Source organism: Aptenodytes patagonicus, chromosome 16 (genome assembly GCF_965638725.1).
Source record: "Aptenodytes patagonicus chromosome 16, bAptPat1.pri.cur, whole genome shotgun sequence".
Classification (NCBI taxonomy): Eukaryota; Metazoa; Chordata; class Aves; order Sphenisciformes; family Spheniscidae; genus Aptenodytes; species Aptenodytes patagonicus.
The window spans coordinates 8,409,044-8,430,857 of record NC_134964.1 but is presented as its reverse complement, the minus strand read 5'-3'; the positions used below and the strand labels follow the sequence as shown (position 1 = coordinate 8,430,857).

At 42.0% G+C, this 21,814-nt stretch overlaps 1 protein-coding gene across 2 annotated transcripts; it reads left to right on the top strand.

Moving 5' to 3' along the window:
* The first annotated feature begins 47 nt into the window (after positions 1-47).
* ACOX1 (acyl-CoA oxidase 1) lies at positions 48-21,265 on the top strand. Of its 2 annotated transcripts, none has more exons than XM_076354001.1 (14): positions 48-194; positions 2,004-2,163; positions 10,827-10,987; positions 12,755-12,862; positions 13,392-13,511; positions 14,081-14,196; positions 14,387-14,556; positions 14,884-15,046; positions 15,750-15,940; positions 16,197-16,376; positions 17,034-17,139; positions 17,227-17,370; positions 18,245-18,451; positions 19,481-21,265. In XM_076354001.1, exons 1-14 carry the CDS (start codon positions 86-88, stop codon positions 19,529-19,531), a joined length of 1,986 nt encoding a protein of 661 aa, XP_076210116.1. In that variant the 5' UTR covers positions 48-85; the 3' UTR covers positions 19,532-21,265. The 2 variants fall into 2 exon arrangements, with proteins under 2 accessions (XP_076210116.1, XP_076210117.1); XM_076354002.1 differs by lacking the exon at positions 10,827-10,987 and adding an exon at positions 8,016-8,176.
* Positions 21,266-21,814: the final 549 nt, after the last annotated feature.

Genomic DNA, 21,814 nt, shown 5'->3' with positions numbered 1-21,814 from the left:
GGCGTGACGTCACGCGGGGGCGTGGCCGACGGAGCGGAGGCCGGGATCGGGACCGGGGCCGAGGCCGAGCGGAGCCGCCGCCGCGATGAACGGGGACCTGCGGAGGGAGCGCGCCGCCGCCACCTTCCAGCCCGAGCTGCTCACTCACATCCTGGACGGCGGCGCCGAGCGCACCCGCCGCCGCAAGGAGATCGGTGAGGGAGGCCCCGGGCGTGCCGCCGTCTAACCCCGGCCCGGTGCCCCGCGCTGAGGGGAGTGGGGCCTGTCCGGGTCGGGGGGCTGCGAGGAGGGGGAGACAGCCCAGGGTGGGGGCTCAGGGGAGGCTGTGAATGAGGAGGAGGTTTTAGGAGAGGGAAACCGGGGGTGTGGGGAGAGAGGGAGACCCAAGAGGAGGGCTCTAGGGAGAGGGAGACCGGGGGGGGCGACGTTGAGGGTGGGAAGCCCCGGGGGAGGTGAGGAGGGAGGAAGCTGTGGGGAGGGGGAGACCCGGGGTGGGGGAGGAGGTCGTGAGGAGGGAGGCTGTAGAGGAGGGAGGGCGTGGGGAGGAGCTTTTGGGGAGAGGGGAGACTCCAGGGAGAGGAGAAAGCTGTGAGGAGAGGGCTTGCAGGTGGAGGGGGCTGCCTGAAGGAAGGGATTTTTGTCTAATGGGTGAGAGGGGAGCAGGAGCAGTGTCATGTCCCTGATCCCCCTCTCCTCCCCTTCCCAGAAGGGATTTGGGGTGGCCCTGGGTTGTAGTTTAACCCGGCAGGCAGCTAAACACCACACAGCCGTTCGCTCCCTCCCTCCCCTCTCTCACAGCGGGATGAGGGAGAGAATCGGGGGGGGGGGGAAGTAAAATTTGCGGGTTGAGATAAAGACAGTTTAATGGGACAGAAAAGGAAGGGAAAATTATAATATTGATAAAAGAATATACAAAATAAGCGATGTACAATGCAATTGCTCACCACCCACTGACCAATGCCCACCCAGTCCCTGAGCAGCGGTCGCTGCCCCCCAGTCAACTCCCCCCAGTTTATACACTGAGCACGACGTCCCACGGTATGGAATGTCCCTTTGGCCGGTTTGGGTCAGCTGTCCTGGCCGTGCCCCCTCCCAGCTTCTTGTGCACCTCCAGCCTGCTCAGTCGGTAGAGCATGGGGAGCTGAAAAGTCCTCGACTAGTGTAAGCACTGCTCAGCAACAACTAAAACATCGGTGTGTTATCAACATTATGCTCATCCTAAATGCAAACCACAGCACTGTGCCAGCTACTGGGAAGAAAATTAACTCTATCCCAGCCGAAACCAGGACACCCTGATAGAGTAATGTCCTTTTACCTCTGTCTTTCCCCTTCCTCCAGAGGGTGAGAGGCAGCTTCCCATGGGCATTTCTCTTGGGCCCTCTCCCCTCCTTCTTCCTTCCTAGTACGTTCTTGCCCAACAGTACAAATATGACCTGTTTCTCACCCAACCATGATATGTAAGATTAATGAAATACCTCCATTCTCTCTTTTTTTCCCCAGTCTGCACTGGGGTGGGACTGTCAGAGGATGGTGTTGTGTAACTTGTGTGCCAAAGGGGACACAGAAAGTCAGTGGCCTCTGGGTACCTTGGTTTCCAGTCGGCCAAGTGGGAATAGTAGCTGTGCCCTTCTGCAAGGGGTTGTATGGAGATCAAAGTTCATGAGGCAGTGTGATCCGGCAGTAACAATGGCTATTTGAGGATTTGAGATTGTTATTGAGGGGCCTGCAGGTCTTAGGTCAGTGAATTAACCTCCTGCCAAGTCCAGAGTGCTCCTAACTTAAAATGTGGTTTATGTGTGGAATGGGAGAGTGCCCTGTTGCTAGAGTCCCTCTCTCCAAGAGCTTTGACTTCTTTCTGATTTCATTAACTTTTAATTCTGTTTTTAATTTTCTGATATCTGTTCCTTGAGGTACAGCAAGTGAAATGCTGAATCGTTTCTCATCCACTGTCTATTGAGGTTTGTGGAAACTGAGTTTGTTTTCCTCCCCTGTTCTGTCCCCAGAGGCCTTAGTTATTAATGACCCTGACTTCCAACATGAGGATTTGAACTTCCTGTCCCGTAGCCAACGCTATGAGCAAGCCATCAGGAAGAGCGCTCTGATGGTGATGAAGTTAAGAGAATATGGAATTGCAGATCCGGAGGAGATCTACTGGTTTAAAAGGTACCTAGCTGTAGAGTTTGCTTCTCATATGTACTTTGATCATCACCAAGGACATTAGAGTTGTGCTTTTTTCCTATGTTTGCTGTCCAAAGGAAGCTAAAGACCTGTACGAAAGCCTGCTGAAGTCTTGCCTTCAGTGAATTTCAGATGAAACCCTGATTTCCTGAATATTGTGTTTCCTTAGATTTTTGACTAGAAATGCACCATGAATAATTACACCCTTTTTATTATGCAGTGCAGAAAGTAAAAAATGGGACTTGTAGTCTGATTTTTTTTTTTCCCCAAAAGGAAAAAATTTCCAAAAATATTTTGAATCTGAATAGATCTGATGACATTTCAGCTTCTAATGAAATCCCTTAAAGCTGATTACTTCACTTTGCACTTAGACCTAATAAAGTTGTGTTACAGGCATACTTGAAAATGTTCCAGGATAGTTGGAACTTCTATAAGTTCTTGTTTATAACTCTGTCCTGTCTCCCTCCAAGCTCCTGGTGCTATAGTGGTTCTCTTTGACCTAGAGGCTTTTTGTTGTATCTGACCTTTTGTTTATCTGATAGTTTTACCCTTGGATGAAGTTAATAAAAATAAAACTCTACATCTGAGTTTCATTCCTTCGAGCTTGCAGGGAACTTAGTTCCTGACTTTGATGTATTTCTCCCCTTAGTTCTATTAAACTCATTCTGATATAATCGAACAGAAACTGCTTAACAGAGAGATTGCACAGCTCTAGAAATCTGGATGTAATACTATGAATATATCCTCGGGCACATTAAATGAACATTGCACATTAAATAACGCACTGGTAGAATCACAAGCCCCCTCTGACTGGATTTGTAGAAAAGCTGTCATTGGCCTCAGGGCATGAGTATTGGGGCTAGTTAGTTGAAATCATCTTGTCTGCTGTAGTTTTAATTTCAAAGGAATTGGTCTACACTGACCTGTGTCATGAAAGTTCTCATGGAGGTAATGTAAATGTTCTTTTGAAAATTGGCATCGGTGGACAGTGATAACAAGAAAAACGTTCAGTGACTGTATTAGATTATTCAGGTACTGCATGGCAAAATTTAATCATTAATTTTTCCTACACAAGGATTATTGGAGGCGACAGGGAAGTTTCTTCAATTATTTTTATGGAGACAATTTGGAGAAGTCTATCCAGTATACCAGCTGGTAAATTTCAACAAAGTTTGCAATGTAAATGCTGTCTTTTGGTAGCATTACTGACAATATCTTATGAAAATAGGACTTTTCTGAAGTAGTCAAATGACAGATTCTAGTTTTGTCTTTCCATAAACTTATTTGGGAGTCAGCAATTCTTAATGTCAGAATTCTTAAATCAGTAATTCTTAATTTAACTCTTAAATGGATGAAAGCTTAGTATTTCATATAGGTACCAAATAATACATCCATATCTTATGTGATATGAGTAATCGGGTGTGACTAGTCAGAATTCATGATCCAAAATCAGCTGAAACAATGAGGAAGGCTTACTTTTTTCCAGAGTCAATTCTAACTGCAGACATTCAGGATTTCAAAAGATAATTGCAATTACTGTGGACTGACTGTATTTTCCAGTGTCTTCTGTAATAACATGTAGAATAATGAAAAGCAGTACATATACTTCTTACCTACAAGTGAAGTTTGTTTGCTCTAAGAACTGTATACTGTTAATATTCTTGATTCGAATTCTTTACTATAATGTCTGGTGTCTGCAAGGGAGGATACTGGCTTACTGCTGCTTAATAAATGGAAGAAATGAAAGGATTATTATTTCATCCTTTGATTTCATTTGCATTTTAACATCTGTGTCCACTTTCTCACCTGCTGAGTGTCAAATATTTTTTTAAACTTAGTGAACTCCACCCAACTTGCAAAATTAAGTTTATTTCTATCACATGGGCAAGCATGCTAATTGGTGCTAACTAGAAGGAACTTCATTTGTGTAAAAGCTGACCTGGAGAAACTGTGTTTGGGTTTATTCTTTTTTCCAAACTGGAAAATTGAATGGATATGGTGTTGTGACATGCCTTGAATGAAGTTTACGAAATAGATTGAAGTCCTGGATTCAGATGTCAAGTTGTATTTATTGTGATTGACCATCAGCTTTTTACAGATAGAAGCTTAAGATATTTTGCCAATAATCCCTCACGCCTTGTGATTATCCCCAGACAGTAGGGACAGATTTATTTACATATGCAATTTTTGAGAATTTTGAGCTAGTTGTTTTCCTGTAGCTTTTGTATACTACCAGAACTTCACTAGGCAGCTTTGTATCGTGACTGACCAACTTTATAGCTTGATTTATAAATAGGCGAGGAGAAATGCTTCTTCCTTCAGCTGCCCTGGAGATATGCTTAAACAGTTATTGCTGCTGTGACATGTCGAGCTGAATGTTCCTCCTTCCTACTTCCACAAGGGCTTTGTTGGACTCCAAAACGTAAGAGGATCTATTAAATATATTTAGAAGCCATTTTAATTGCTTCTTATCTAGTGAATTCTTCCTGTGTCTTAATGTGTCAGCGCTGCAGTTGCTGCTGTGACTACAGCTTATGAAGGCCAGCAGCCTTAAAGTGCCAATATTTAAGACTTCTTTTACAGTCTAACTGCAGCAAAATGTAAGTCAGCATGAAAAATGGGAAATTCTTCTGATGTGTAATGCTACATAGCTCTTTGAAGAGAGAAATCTGGTCAGTTTTAATTCACCTTCAAATTTAAATAACCTTCATCGAGGAAAATGGGATTAAATGAAGACATGAAAAACAGTTGGGAGAAACCGGGGCACAGAAGAAGAGAAGATCCGAGAGCTGCAAGTCAACAGATGATCCCTGTGTTCATAAGCATTGCATGAACGTGCACTTTCCCTGTGAGAATTTGTCCCTACTTCTCATTTTGACACTGAAGTTAGGACCTGGAGTAGCTTTCAGCAAATCAAATCAGAAAAAACGTACTAGGGGCCCTACTAACCACTGCTAAATCAATTTGGAGTGGATGAGTCTGACTTGGGTTTTTTGATACAGCTATAAAAGGAGATTATTACCATAGCATTTGTTAACTCTGAAGCCCAGTAAGCATAGGTCAGACATACCCCCGGCTCCTCCTCCGCTGAGGCAATCCTTCATGCTCTTCCTTGAGAGAGTTACCGCAAGAACCACAAAAAGCTAGAAAAGTTTGCTTACAGATTTTGCCCTAAAGTAAATGACCCTATTCTGTGACCCAGTTCTGCAGCCTGAGAATGCCTTTGCAATCATTCATTTGGCTTTGGAGTCTCTGAAAACATAGACTTTGCTTCTATTATACTCTGTTCACTGATAGATTCGCTATCAAACTCATCTGTCAAATACAAGTGCCTTTTACTATGTGGGTGGTGTTGGTTGCAGTGAAATCTGGAAAGTTGTATATTGCCAAACTAGTGTATTGCATCCTTCTCCTGTATGTGGATTTGGAACTGCAGCCCTCCTCTTGACTCACTGATTGTTGTAGCAAATCTGACTTCAGACCAACGAGGTGATCTTTGGTCATTGATGAAATTGCTAGTGCTAGATGCAGCTAGCCACGTTCAGTCTTGTGCTTCAACAGTTGCACAATGCAGCCTTTGGAGAACAAGCTGTGTAGGTAGTGGGAAATGCCAAGTGGGAATGTAGAAATGGGGAGAGGAAGGAGTAAGAGTTTGGAGAAAGAAAAAGAAGGAAAGAAAACTTGTTCTTCCTCCCTTCACAGGTAGTACCTCTTCTGTTTGCCCTGTGTCATGAGGAAAATCGGATTCTCTCTCCTTGTCATTCAAGTTGTTAAAAGGCACCTTAAGAAAATCCTAATCATTCAGTGTGGAGTATGCAGAAATAAAAAGTTTCTGCTGTAAATTAGCTGGCTTTCAGTTCTGCTTTCAGCTTTGTTAATGCAAGGAGCTGTTAAAATGCTGCATGTTTAGTCAGTGAAGTAGTACGACCTTCTGACGCAGGGATGTTAGAAAGTATCTGCTTGCAAAATGTCATTCTTCTTACTCCTATCAGAGAAGGTGCTAGTTAAGCATGAAATATCTGGCACTTGCAATTAAACTTACTGATAGGCAGTGAAAGTTGCTGGTGTGACCTTTAAGGTTTTTTTTTCTGGAGCATTACCTTCAAAGAAGCAGTGTCTGACCTGATTTTTCTGACAGCAAAGCATGTGCTGCACCTTTTTCATAAGTTTTCTCAATGGCTCCTGAAAATACACAAAGAACTTTCAATCTCTTCCAAGCTGCACTGAAACAGTGTATTTCAAAGTCAGCACTCATTTTTCTCCCTGTAGGTTTGTCCTTCTGGGCCCAAGGAGTAGATGCACAGTAATTGCGTTGTAGGCAGTGAGGGAGTAAAGGGTGCTGCTATTGCTATACTAGTCCTGGAGTGAAAGAAGAACCCAGGTAGGAAACTACAAGAATGCTGAAAAATATTTTGTCTCCCTGTCCTTGTAGCATTTTTAAGCCCTTGGTCACCCTGATAACTTCTGCTTTGTAAATACGTGCTGCTGTAGGCAGTAGAATATTTTCTGGTAAGAGAACTGGCTGCCTTGATCCCAAGAACTCTAGTCACTGTACCTGCACTCACACCAGCTTAAAGCACAGTTAATACATTAATCACCAGTATTAGATTACTTGATGACAGTAGTTTTGCTTCTGGAAGAATCCATGGCTCATTCAATCTTGTCCATTTAAATACTGTTCCATTTAACATAAGCGTCTTCAACATGCAGTTCAGTGGTGCTGAAGGAGCTTTGTCCTGCTTTCTCTCACCTAAGGCTGATTTTCACAGTTGGCATAGGGATCTGGTTTTGAATTATCAATTATTTACTCTCTGCTCCCAGGCACTCATTCCAGGCATGGTGTAAAATGCCAATCAGAAATGCTGCTGTAATTTGAAAAACTATATGCATAGCATCCACTGTGCAGTGCGGATCTGTGTTGGCAACAAACTTAAATGTGCTCCCTGGGCAGGTATTAATACCTCAAGGTGGAAGGATATATTTTCCTTGTTGGTATCTTGGGCAGGTGGGAGAGATCTTGTACGTAGGTATTCATGCACAGCACTCATTTGTTCTTCCATCTTTGAATTTGGATGGAATAAGCATTTGTGTACAGCTGATGGAAGATGAAAAAACTGTTCAGACTGCAGAATGTTGAAGGGAAGATGCTGTTATTTACTACAAAGCTTTTACACAGTGAAACTTTCTAGCACGTTTGTGTTATGGAGCTTGTTTTAATCGGGAATGTACTTTGCCTGCCATCGTGGCTACTAAATTAATAGAGCCTTCTCTCATGAAATAACTTCTGTTTCGATGTCTCATTTTCCTTCCATTCCCTCCAGCACTAGCCTGTAACAGTATTTTTAATTGAAGGTGAGTTCCTGATCTCACAGCTGATAGAAGCAGCTACAGGTAATACAGAGCTCTTCTGAAAAGCACTTGGTCACCTAAGAAGCCTTCTCCTTTTCAATACATAGTGCTTCTAGCTAATATGGCCTAGTTCTAGGCTACTAGCAGTAGTAGGATTTATTCTCCCCAAGCCTGAGAGATAGGGGAGAAAATAATTTGGTTTTCATGTCCTCAGTTTTAAGTTCCCCATGAATCTTTGTAGAATAGTATTTTTTCCAGTTACATAGCAACAGCAGGATTCATAGTGTGAATAAAATGCCTGAAAGAAACATTTATTTTCCTATTAGCATTGCCTCTGATGCCTCCATATTTGGAGGTTGCTTGTGGGACAAAAAAAGATTGAAATAGGCAAAGAGATTATTTATCTTATGCTACAGTTGGAGAAAAGCCTTTCAGGATCACAGTAACAGTAAGACTGAGATCCAGATTCCTCTATTTCTCTCCTGTAGAACATGCTTGGGCAGTTTTCCTGAACCTTTCGGTCTCCACTTCAGCATGTTTCAAAAAACCTTAGAGACCCAAACGACTGATGCTCAGAAGGAGAAATGGCTGCCTCTGGTCCATGGAGTCAAGATAATTGGCACCTACGCCCAAACCGAAATGGGACATGGTTAGTTCCCTTCAGGGATCAATGGGTAACCTCTTTTCTGTAACTCCAGTTTGTAAATTGGTGATGCTCCCTAGGTAAATCTAAAAGGGGAAAGGTAAAATAGTTTGGTTAACTGTTGATGTTTCCTGCCCTATAGCCAGACAGCTGTTTAATTTCACATCCTAACAATTAGGGTTAGATTTGGTCTTTTCCAGAATGCACCTCTTAGCTGATCACTGACTTCACAGTTGTTTGCCTTTGTTTTAAGATGAGGAGGTTGTTCTAAGCCCTGGGAGTCTGAATTTCGCTTGAACTGGTTGGAACATGTCTGTCAACAGTACTGTGGTTCTTATTTTTACCTGAATTTGGGGTATGTGTGTCTCAGTTCTTAGTTCATAATCAGCCTGCGTAAACAGGTCAAAATTGCACCTTTAGATGCAGTGTAGCAGGGTGAGATTGCACGTTTTTGGTTTTGAAAGTAAGGTATGCTTTGCCCCAAGCGCTTTTCTTCCAGATGCTACTCCATTGCAGCTGTACAAGTTCATGGAAAGGTCTTGCTTTCAAAGAAGAAAAAAATCTTATTCCTACTATTGTTGAGAACGGCTTTTACTTCTTCAGATGGAAGAATGTTTAATGGATCAGAAAACAGTCTTTTAGCCCAGAACCTGGAATTATGGCTGTTAAATACCAGCAAGAATAGTTTAACAAACCACAGACTCCAGTGCTTGTGCTGGCATCAAAACTTGGAAAGCATGATATGTACAAGTCTGGACAATTGAAAAAGTTAGACGGTGATGCCGGTTGCCTGGCTGTTCGGTTACACCTACTCATGGTAGCTGAAACGTTTGTAGAAGATGCAACGGAGGAAATCCTGTCATCTGTTCTGCTTGGGAGAGATGGCGTGAGCAAACCTAGCTCAACACCAGAAGCTGAGAGACAACCGGATGGCAACAATAAATGCCTGCTGGCCTTGTATGCTTTTTCACACCGACTTCTTTAAATCAGACACACATCCACACCAAAGTGATTTGTTTTACTTGCTATTTCACATTAGATGATTGCACTTTCTTGCCTGGTGATGGTCTGGTTTGCTTATAGTTCTCATGTTGTTTGATGATAAAATTAATATTTTGACACTTAATAGAACTAATATGGTGATAGTATGGTAAAGTAAATACACTTTCCATGCTGAATAATTAAAATAGAACCGTTTGGCATTCCTGCTGTGAATGTTGAGTATCTAATGACTTCATCAGTAAAGCTTCTGCAGTAATTGTCACAGGAGAAAATAAGGATTTTCTTTCAGTCTTTGACGGTCAGCTGTGTACTTCTCACCAGTACTGAACTCTCTTAAAGTCTGGTATTCCTGTAACTCGTTACTCCTCGGTTGAGCTTGGTCACTGTTCAGTCAAAAAGCTTAGCAAACATTGCTACTGGTTTTATTAGATGGCTGAATGTATTTGTAGGTGCCTGAGAATATCAAAGACAAGAACTACAGTTCTTGGGAAGCTCTGGGGATAGAGCTAGTTCATATTAAAGTGTGTTTAGAGGTAACACAAGAATGCATTCTTCCCACTTTGATAAGAAGGCAACTGAGTTTGAGCTAAGCTCAGATCAGTGCTCTTTCCATAATGCATATCTCATTTAAATATATGTATATTCCTGTTAAAGACCAATTACATTTTCATACATAAATGTGCCAGATGGACAGCCTTTATACAGAAGGTACTGATCCTCAATCTATATCCCCACTATTTTAATACTCAGCGCTATCAATATTTAAAGATTTAACGAGCGTTTAATTATTTATATCGAAAAGCTTAATAGACCACTTAACTACCTAAGAGTGGTGTTTGACAGAACTTGGAGGAAGAGTAGTTCTAATGAAACATGTTTAATTGGACAGCTGGTGATTTACAGGTTGAAAAATGTTGGCTTTCTTGCCAAGTTGCTTATGTTCACAACTTTGACTTACACATGCAGAGCACTGTCCTTTTAAGAGAGCTTTTAAAAATAGTAAAAGTTGAAGGGAGTTGAGTTGGAATGTAATATACACTAGTTGTGTCTCATCTTTAATTAAAAAAAAGTGAACTAGATAGTACAGACAAAAGGACTTCCCTTTTTTAAAAAGAAAGTTCAGTGAAAACCTAGCTCATTCAGCTGGATAAACTGGGACTTCTACCAGGTTCTACGCTCAAACCATGGAAAAAAAAAAAGTGGACTTCATATCTTTGGGTGAAGGCTTGCTTCATCCAGCCAGATCACATCTTCAACAAACTGACATTCTGACTCAGCCCGTTTAACTTAGGGATGCTCTGGTTTCCAAACCATAGTGAAGGTCTGGTCTTTCTTTTGGTTTGGATTAATCCTTTTTGTTGTCAGTCACGGTGCATCAAAAATACGGGAATGTTGCAAATGCATTTTATGTATGATTAGAAAGAAATGCATTGCAGCATGTTTATGTCAGAGTAAGTGTAATTTCTTATTATTCAGGCCTGAGAAAAGGACAGTGCTCTGGCTTTCTAAAATACACTTGCTGAATTCTGATTTACACATGAATCATTTTTTTTTTTCTTTTTGTCTCTTCCTGAATCTCCACCATGAATCCTCATGCTTGCTTCCCTCCCATAACGTTCCCTTCACGCTCCCATCCCATGACACTTCTTCACAGCTTTGTTCATCGTGGACGGCCTGAGCCTCTGGACCTTCATCTGGGCATGTTCCTCCCCACCCTTCTCACCCAGGCAACCCCAGAGCAGCAGGATCGCTTCTTCATGCCTGCCTGGAACTTGGAGATCATTGGCACTTATGCCCAGACTGAAATGGGCCATGGTACAGTACATTCACTAAATGCTCTTTCTAAGAATGACTTTGTGTACAAAGGACTCCCCTGCCTGGGAAAAATGGTGTGTGTTTACCCCACAGTCTTTACACATGCAGTTGTGGCTATACGGAAAAGTGGATTGCCTCTGAAATTTTTAATAGATCATTATGCCACACGCTACTTGCCCTTTTTTTCTCCTATGGGAGAGTTTGATATCTGTAGCTCTATATATGAGCTTACTGAGTGCTCCTCTTGTGCCATTCAAACCAGTATAGATTATTGTATATGGCTATGGTGATGTCAGTTTGATGACATCTGTTCATTTCTACACTTACCATTCTTTCCAGTGTGATTTCTGCTTTGCTCTACTTAACGTTCAGTGTGAAGACAAAAGGACAGAGCTTTAAGGTACTGAAAGAGATGCCAAAAAAAGTAAGAGTTGCTTATCACCTTGGGACTGACCTTGGATCAGAGAACATGTGGATGACTTGGTTCCAATGCTCATGTTTTGTGGGGAGCTTTATTCCCCCAGTTCTTTAGTTCACTCCCATGTGTTCTTTTTAATTGGACCACGAAATGTTTTTTTTTTTATTCTCTATCTCAAGTAGACTTTGTTCTTTGTTGCTATTCCTTTGCTTTCAAGCTTTGAAATGGATTTTGATAACTCCAGCAGTATTGTGATTGCAACGCTTTTAATCCAAGTTTCAAAGGGAGGATATTATGCCTTGGGAAACTTTAATTTTGACATCTGAGAGTTGCAGATGGGAATTATTTTCTAAAAACGAGCAGGATTTACCTTTGTGCTGAAGTGAATTGTAGAGACTGTATGAAGCATAAAGTCACTGCAAGTCTGTGGAGAACCTCTTGCAACTAGTGAGGTTCGAAGATCCTTTACCAGCAAAGTAAGTCTGTGTTAAGCTGCCTGTGGAAATCTACCATTAACTCCATGCTTTGGAAACGTGGTTGCATCAAGGTGATATCCTTTTCCATGTTGAAGTGCTTGTGTAGAGCCACTGGCTCTGTCTTGCTTTGTCAGTCCAGACTATCAGGAGTGTTCACAGCTTGTCTAGTTTAAGTAAGTAGGCCTGGTGATTTTTTATTTTTTTAGCATGCAGGGACAATGCCACTGCTGAGACAGGTGTGTGTGTGAAGTAAAGAGTTGGGGGCAGAAGACAAAGACTGTTCCTGGAATTGTTACCTTCATCTTTTTGTAGTCTCTTCATCTACCTGCATCAGTACCCTAGAATATGCATGCCATTACTTGCTGTCTTGGAGCTATGGGTGATCTCGTTTGGGAGAAACTGCTCCATCAAGTGAGGAGAATGTAGGCCTGATGAGGGAATGAAGAGATGATGGGCACTACTTATTTCATCTTGTGGCTGAAAAGTATACAATTTTTATTTTGCAATTTAATCAGATTGCAGTTTTAGTGAAATTCAGGTGAGCGTGTTTTTGTGGACCTTTTTAACTGAGAAAGGGCTTCTGGTATGTAATAGCAAAAAGGTGTCAGATTGGAGGTGCTTGGAATTGCCTTAGACCACTGGGAAGAAAAAAAAATTACATGTTTTCTGAGAATTGGCTTCAGGTCCCAGAATATGGTCTGACTCTCACTTGTTCTTCCTTAATTGGTTGATATTTAGTCCTTTATATAGCCTAAAAGCAAAGTTAAAATTTGTACATTACTACTGGAGTTCAACTTTCCATTGTCCAGTTCTGTCCTTGTCTCTGTTTTGTGACTGACTTTCTGCCAAAACAATGTGTTTGCTTATTTTCAGGAACTCACCTTCGCGGTCTAGAAACTACAGCTACTTATGACCCAGCTACCCAGGAATTCATCCTCAACAGCCCCACTGTGACCTCCATTAAGTGGTGGCCAGGTGGACGTAAGTGCATCATTGGGTGTCTAAATCTGGAAGATGTATGGAAAAACTTAGGGAGGTGATGTCATGTCTATTATATCTACAGAATGATGATTGAAAGTTGATCCAAAGAGTTGGCTGAAAGGCAGTTACTCTTGCACAACAAGTAACAGACTTATCAGAGCCTACTAAAACTTTGGATTATCTGTGTGCTCTGAATTGTTTCTCAGAATCATTCGCACTGTATGGATTTGGTGTAATTTTTGATCGGTTGTATCAAAATCTTCATACTTCCTTCAGCTCCACTGGCAGGTTTGCCAAGGACTTGGTATTGCATAGTTGAGAGAATCATATTGTGCGACTTTCATTGACTTGAGCATCATTGTTTGTCTAGCTGTAGAATTTAGATGATAACCAGTGTTGTAAATCTGGTTTTCTAACACATTACCTTAACGTGGTTAAGGTAATCTCAGATCCTGCTTTAAGGAAAGAGACTCTGTGTATATAAGTACGTTGACTTTTTTTTTTCCCCTGACTCCCACTCCTTTTGCAGTTGGAAAGACGTCGAACCATGCCATTGTTCTGGCTCAGCTCTACACTCAGGGCCAGTGCAAAGGGCTGCATGCCTTCATTGTTCCCATACGGCAGCTGGGCACCCACAAACCTTTGCCAGGTAAAAATTAACGTTAAGGGTTTAGCACTCATGGAATACATTAGAACTGCTTCTCTCCAACTATATACAGCTGCATGTGTCTTGTTAATGTACGTGGCTTATTTCACTAGCTGATTTCAGTGAGTTGATGGTAGGTCACAGGGCTTGAAGGAGTCTTTCTTATGACAGAACTACCACTAAATCATCTTTCATGTCACACTTCCAATGTGAAGGTTAGTTTGGGATTTGATTCTGTCCCAGTGTTTCCCAGCTATGCGTTCTGTGAGGCAGCATGTCCTACTTTCTGAAAGGGAAAGAATACCTTTCATCATTCTTTAGCTAGAAGTGAGCTGGATGATCTTTAGAGACAGCTCCCCTGGTGACTGGATAGTAGGACTGCATGTAAATTGTGAAGATCCCCATATTTTGATGTCCATTTTTCCATCAAAGAGATTAAGGTCCTCGTTAGCTGTTACTCCTAACAATGCTAGGACTTGCTAGAAAACTAAACAGTCTATTGGAGAAGGCTTGAACCTCTCGTGTGGTGTTTAGTTCCTATTTCGTAATGCAAGCGGCTTTGTCTGTGGCAGGTATTACAGTGGGTGACATTGGACCAAAATTTGGTTATGATGAAATGGATAATGGCTACCTGAAAATGGACAACTTCAGAATTCCTCGGGAAAACATGCTGATGAAATATGCCCAGGTAAAGCAGTGAATTTCAGCATATGCTGTTAGAAATGGACACTTCAAGTCCTCTTGTGTGGTTGAATAGTGTATCAACAAGATTGTAGGTTGCTTTTAAGTGCTACTTTATGAGTTTAGAGCTTGAGATGTGAACATGTAAAAGGGAAGAAACTTTAAAAATCAACAGGCTGGGTTTTTTTTTTTGGTAGGTTGAACCAGATGGCACCTATGTGAAACCACTTAGTGACAAGCTAACCTACGGGACCATGGTGTTCATCCGATCTCTCATTGTAGGCGATTCAGCTCGCTCCCTGTCCCGGGCTTGTACCATTGCCATCCGCTATAGTGCAGTGAGGCACCAGTCTGAGCTAAAGCCAGGGTAAGTGCAGTGAAATAAAAGAGCGGCCTAAGTGCTGAGGGAAAATTCCCAAATACTGGAGGGAAGAGGGACTGTGGTTGATGATGTTTGCTTTGGCACTTGGTAGTTTCAAAACATTGTTTCATCCTGGGAAATGAGTAATCTTCCATTCTTGACTGCCAAAATGCCTTCCCCCTGCCAGAGGCTTTTGCTGTATAGTCTTAGATAGTCTGGCTTGATATGGATGCAGCTTGTACTATCCAAGTGGAGAAGCTACTTAGAGCTGAATAGGACTTCACGGCAGTTTGCTAGCTACTGGCATACTAACTCGTCTGTATATTGCTCTAGGGAACCAGAACCCCAGATCTTGGATTATCAGACCCAACAATACAAACTCTTTCCTCTCCTGGCAACAGCCTATGCTTTTCACTTTGTGGGAGCCTACATAAAAGACACCTATCGTCGTATTAGTGGAGACATCAATGAAGGGGATCTGAGTGAGCTGCCAGAGGTACTGTGCCCTCTGTTGATTTTATGTAAGGTTTCTTTACGGCATGGGAGAAAAGGCATCAAGCATTTTTGGCTTTCACTCCTGAGACGTCTTGTGATTCTTTAGGTTCGGAGATCCCAAGCCCAGTATACGCTGGTGACTTTATTTCTTTATTTGCACTATTCATTTAGCAGCCCTTTACAAAAAAATAGGGAGTAATGCACAGTGAGAAAGCTACTGTGAATATTTTTTTTAAAAAGGTGACTTTCCAGGAATGATGGCATATCTCTTGGGAGTGGAGTTAAGGCTGGTCTTATGCTTGTGCTGTAGCTTCTTGATTGCTCTTCCAAGTCACTAGGGTAGAATTGGTGTGTTGATCAAAGGTATCAGTACGATACTGAGGGGTTAGGGTTGTAAAATGTCAGTTTTCCGTTAGGGATTCTGTCTGGGAACCTAATGTGACAATAGGCAATTGAAAACAGTCTTGGACATAACGCATAGAGACAGAAAAGATGGGGTACTCAAAAGAAATCTTTACAGGTATAGAGGCTTTCATATAAATAGTTCGGCTCAGGAAAGAGTCCTTGCAAGAAAAACAAGACCCTGTGGGACACTGGAAGGATGGTATTGACTCTGCTTTCTTCTGGGAGCTGCAGTACTTAGCACATATGTGTGCAAGCTAAGAATGGAAAATAAAAAATCTGGCTTTGCTTTTGTCCATCAGCTCCATGCACTGACAGCAGGGCTGAAGGCGTTCACTTCCTGGACTGCCAATGCTGGTATTGAGGAATGTCGGATGGCATGTGGTGGGCATGGCTACTCTCGCTGCAGTGGCATTCCTGACATCTATGTCACATTCACACCATCCTGCACCTACGAGGGAGAAAACACAGTCATGATGCTGCAGACAGCTAGGTATGGTAGCTTCTGTCCTATTGTGTCCTAGACATTCTTGCCTTGGCATTATGACCTTTGTAGCTGAAGTGATGAGCAGAAGAGCATCCCGTATTACCATGAAACTGGTGTCTCATGTTTCTATCCCTTGCCCTATTCTTGACAGAAAAGTATGTGCCTACAACTGTTCTTTGCTAGTCTGACCCTAGGTAAGATGACTTCTCTCCATTCAAACAACTCATGAGTAAGAGTTGCTATTTGTTGTCTCTATTTTCAGGTTCCTTGTCAAAAGCTACACCCAAGTTAGTTCTGGGCAGCGGGTTACTGGCATGGTGTCCTACCTTAACGATCTCTCCAGGCAACGCATTCAGCCACAGCATGTGGCTGCTAGGACTGTGACTGTGCGGATCAATGATCCAGTCAGCTTGGTAGAGGCCTACAAAGCACGTGCTGCCCGGTGAGTTCACACTTATTAGAATGAGCCAAGCACCAATAAAATTGTGTGTCTTGGGAGATGGCAGTGATGTGCTGCCCTGTTAATGTTAGATTCTCAAGATGTGATTTGCAAAGCTTTGCTCCATGTGTTGCTTTCAAGAAGTGACACACTTTACTAGGTTGGGTCAGTGTTAAATGCTTTGAGGTTACAAGAGGCTACATACGCATAGGCTACGCCTACACATAGCCTAGCTACTCTGCTCTGTTCCATTTTGAAATACCTTTTTCTTATTTAAATGTGAAGTATATTCGAGCATACAAATACCAACATTGTTCAAACTGCTCAGAGATCTATCTGGAGAGAAACAATCCTGATATTAAAGCCTGTTGTGAAGGAAGTGTGAGAGTAGAACAGATACCTACATGCGAGTAAGTATTCAGGCACCACATAGGTGCTGTCAAATGTTGTCTTACTCTTCTGTAGCTGTGTTCTAGCTGCAGCAGTGATGATAGGGGTTTTAGAGCCACACCTGCTCATTCCAGGCAATGTATTCAGTTGTGGCACACGACCTCCAAGTTATTCTGATGTGTTAGACTGAAATTCATATTAATTCAGTGTACGTAATCTTGTTAATGTGGTGTTATTGCATAACCTGTTTTTCTTCCTTTTATGAAATAGGCTTGTAGAAGCCGCAGCAAAGAATTTGCAAGCTGAACTGAACCACAGAAAGAGCAAGGAGGATGCCTGGAACAGAACTTCTGTTGATCTTGTGCGAGCATCTGAGGTCAGTGATGTGCCTGATAAAGAAATATGCTATAAGAGCTTTTCATCTCTTCATGAACCTGATTCACCTTCCTTTCATTTCTTGTAGGCACACTGTCACTACGTGATAGTGAAGCTTTTCACAGCAAAGCTGTCTGAGATCAGTAATGCAGCTGTCTGTGCTGTCATGACTGAGCTGTCTCTCCTGTATGCGCTGTATGGGATCAGTAAGAACACAGGGGATTTCTTGCAGGTTGGTGTCTTTCTCCAACACTTTAAATCTCTAGAGCCAGAGTCATTGTTTGCAAAGATGCTTTAAATGCAAAGTTGCACGAATGCTTAGGCGTAAGGTCTTGACTGTTGACTTCCAGAAGGCCATTAGCAGTGCAGGTCTGATGGAAGGCTTTTGTCAAGTGTCCCTTGTGATCTGCCAGAAGCAGAGTTGGATGATAAATGGTAACATGGCATCTGTCTAGGTTAGCTTAAATGTTTTCCAGTTGGTGACCAGGTGTTGTTTGTTAAAAAACAAGGAGTTAATAAATGAGGTGTAAGTTAGACATGCTCCGAGAGCTCTATGCATTTGTAAATTGGTGCACAAAAGGGGGATGTTGTACTCCAAATCTTAACCCATCCTTCAGTGAATGGGTTTAAATTCTCAGGCATTACTTTTCTTCTCTTCATTTTTTCAGTTTGAGAATGTATTTGTGCAGCAGTGTTTTATTTTGTCTTCAGGCAGATGTGGTATGTTTTGTCTTCCTATTTTCTTCTTTGCTGCTTACCAAAAAGTTCCCTGAAACCAGGAAGAATTTAATATACGCAACTGCACATTCTTCAAGAAAACTTGCTACTGAAGTTAACATACAGGCGCTCTAAAGAATGAGTCTCCCATCAGAGATTAAATAGCTAGGCAGTATGGTGGGCTATGCTAGGCATCTCCTTTTGCTTGTACTCTATGGCAAATTGCCAATTTGATTACTTAGCACTTGGGGAAAAAAAAATCTAGTGTTTATGAACTGCTGCATTTTTGTGTGGGGGAAGGCTGATGTATGTTAGACCATAGGGGAAGGGAAGGTTCTCGTGACTTGCATACTCTTCTGATAATCTCTTTTTTTTTTTTTTTCCCCAAGGCGGGTATTCTGACCGATGCCCAAATTACTCAAGTGAACCAGCGTGTGAAAGAGCTCTTAGCTATAATTCGTCCCAATGCAGTAGCGCTGGTAGACTCCTTTGACTTTCATGACGTTCATCTTGGATCTGTGCTTGGCCGGTATGATGGCAATGTCTACGAGAACATGTTTGAGTGGGCAAAGAAATCCCCACTGAACAAAACAGAGGTAAAGAAACTTTATTTCTTCATCTTTAAGTCACATGTGTCCAGAGAAATAACCTAATTTAGGGTTTTTTAATTTTGATCCAGTGATCTCAGCACATAATTGATGAATTGGGGAGAGAAGTCACTAGTGGTAATGGACCAAAACTAGCAACCTACTTCTGCTCCTCTGCTTTCAGCATACTTTCTTCAGTTACTCTCCCATGTGTACCTCACATACACCCCTGTTGGGATACTTTTGAGTTTCTCAGTTGAGGGAGGAAATCATACTCTCCCTAGAGAAAAAATGGAATAATCTCATTGAATTTAAAGAAATTATCACTTGCTGTTAATTCTGCTTAGTGACAGTGGCTGTGAAACCCTTACCTGTTTTCTGGCAAATCTTTTGGTGCCTTCAGGCAGTAGTAGTGACTGGAGAAGAAAATAAATTGCTCTCATGTAGTACTTAAGTGTCAGGTGTTGCATATCTGCCCTAAGGCTGTAGCTACAGCTGAGGTAATAAAAGAAACGGAGCTGAGAAGAGTCAGTGTCCCTCTTCCATCAGCCAAAACAGAACTCTAAATCCTGTCTCGGTGGCCTTTACTGCCCTTACTTGATTTGGACAGACTATCTCCTACGATGGGCTGCCAGAGGCTGCGATTGTAGTTAAATCCCACCAGAACTTGCTCAATTTTTTGTGCTTCTGAAGTCAGTGGGGCTTAGGAGCTTCATTACAGTCCCCTTAGGAGACCTCTACCAGTTTTCTTTGAATTAAAATGCCGAAGAATTGTCTGTAAGGACATAAGATGTCTTGCGTTCTTTTTTCTTACAGGAAAGGTAGTGGGGAAGCTATTTGTTTTGGCTTATATTCTCATCCCTTGTGTCATGCAGCCACTCAAATACAGGACTTAGCTGGCTGTTCTTAAATTCCCAAGGCACTTGCCTCTGATTCAAATTTCCTTAGTATAAAACCACACTGCAAGATGTAAAGAGCCAAAACTGTTTTAAAGCTCAGGCCTGACCTTGTTGTAACCACTGTCTTGTCCTCTTACAGGTTCATGAGTCTTTCCACAAACACCTGAAGCCGATGCAAGCCAAGCTGTGAAGCCTGCTGTTTTTTTAAAATGCACACTTTTTCCTGATCTGAAAACTGGGTGTTTGTGTCCTTTCTTCAGGCACCTAAATCAAACCTTTCAAATCCTGGTAGCTGTAGGACAGTGAATAATTGTAGCCTTTCTTTCCACTTTTATAAATCAAGGAGGTGTTTGGGGAGAGTGCATAGGGGTTGATGCCTGTTTTTAAAGTGCAATTATAATGGTAAAATTAACCTTTTAAAAACCTTGGAAAGCTTTATGGATTCATACAAGGATTGCTTTTGTGAAGCTGCTAACTAGAGAGAAGTTACTGTCAACTGGAAAGGTAGCAGGATTTTACTACTAAGTAGTTAACAGCCCTCAGGCAATAGCTTCTAATGAGCAGTTATGTCCTCCTCCCAAAAAGTATTGGTCTTGAAATATTTTTTTTAAGATTAGCACCACCTCTCTCCTTGTTCGGCAAATATTTATGGTATCTAAAGCCTCCTGCATAGTTTTGTGCACATGAATCTGCATGTGGCACTGCTTTCCTGATGTAGGTGGGAAGTAAATACCCATCCTTTTCTGGAGCTCTGCTTCATTCATCTTTCCAGAAGACATCTTCATGTTTTCCAATACATCCTTCTTCCACTGCCCTGCAGAAACTCCTTTTGCCTGTGTGCCATCTCCAACGCTGGCACCTTGCTCTTTGTTAATAGGAAGTCAAAGGAGAACATAGTGATGCTGCTCTGAGGAAAAAAAAACAAGTAGTAATAATCAGCTAGGTGCTGATAATAGATGTTCTGCCCTCCTTTTAACTGTTAGTATTTTTGTAGCACTATCTCAAAGCACTTTACAGATGTTAATTATGATGATTTGATGTGAAAAACCACATGTAGTGGTAGAAACTGCAAATTTGACCTGGAGTGATGAAGCCAGTATTTGAGGGCAGAAACCAGTTGACCAAGGTCCTTGAGTCTTCAGGTTGTTCTGGGATGTTCTTCTGGTTTTTAAAGGCATTCTTCAAGAAAATGACAATCCCAAGTGAAGTGTCCAGATTGGTTTGGGTTTTTTTTTTCCCTACCCATGCATTTCCAAGGAGCTTTCTCTGATTTGCTTAATTTTGTTTTTATATTGACTTGGGACTTGCACAGTGCTGTCTGGAGTAACATGAAAGATTTAGCTTTTAACAGAACCTCCTGATGCCCAGTGAAATCAGTGCAACTACAACTAAGCAAAATCATTGCTGTTTTTCAACACCAGTAACTCTATCCAGTAACAATAAAACCTCTCTTCACCACAGATAAGAGCAACTTTGAGCTTAAAATGGTAAAAAGTTTCAGCATAAACCCAAATCCTGCAGTTCTGAGGCAACATCTGAGAAGCTGTTTCTCTGACAGCTTTGTTACCTGTTAAGGTCTCTAATTTCGGATCAGTTTTCATGGAGCAGTTTCTCCTGGCACTGACAACGATCAGACACAATGTTTGGCTCCACACGCAGTAGCTGAGCGGAAAGAAATGTTTAATTTTAAATAAAATAATCAAACTTGCCTTTTGGCTGCTGAGCCTTTCGGGTCGAGTGGAACCACTGCTGTTCAGGCTACCCAAGGAGGCAAAGGGCTTTGCCTTCCGTTTATTCAATAGAGCAGACTGCTGACCTGGGGAGGGATGATGGCGGAGCAGGTTAAAAATACGTTGATGAGAACAGTACTAGCTAACTCTGTGTACAAATTTAATAAATTACAAAAATGTGTTTTCAGACAAAATGTCTCTCTCATGCATTGCCTTCAGGGGATCTCATTTAAAGTAATGGGTGAAGTAGAACGAAGTGTGTTCGAAAGACCTTAAATTAGTTGGATTTTATTTGTCTTATTTCTAGTCTGACCTTTCTGGCTTTGCTCTGCAGCATTCTAGGGCAGCCAACCCAGTCCGGCAGCTATCCTTGCCTCTGCTGCTGCTCACGACCACAGGAAAAATAGAACTGGCCGAGAGCAAGGTGTCTCTGGCACACTGCTCGGTATTATTATGGCTCATAGGCCAGCGAAAGCTGATCACTGCCAACAGCAAAGATTTAACAATAGTGTTTGGCAGCAGAAGATTTAATTCATAGAAGCTATTTCTTTAAAATTGTTTCCCCCTGTTTTTTTGGAGTAGGTAGTGATGTAAGGGCAAATGCCGTACTTCCTCGCTACTGGTGAGGATATTGTACACTTTTTTTCATCTTGCTGCTGCCGGTAATACCTGAATGCCGCAACCTGGTACGACTTGCCGTGTCTCATGGTCAGCAAACAGCGTTTAAACTCTGTCCAATGGCC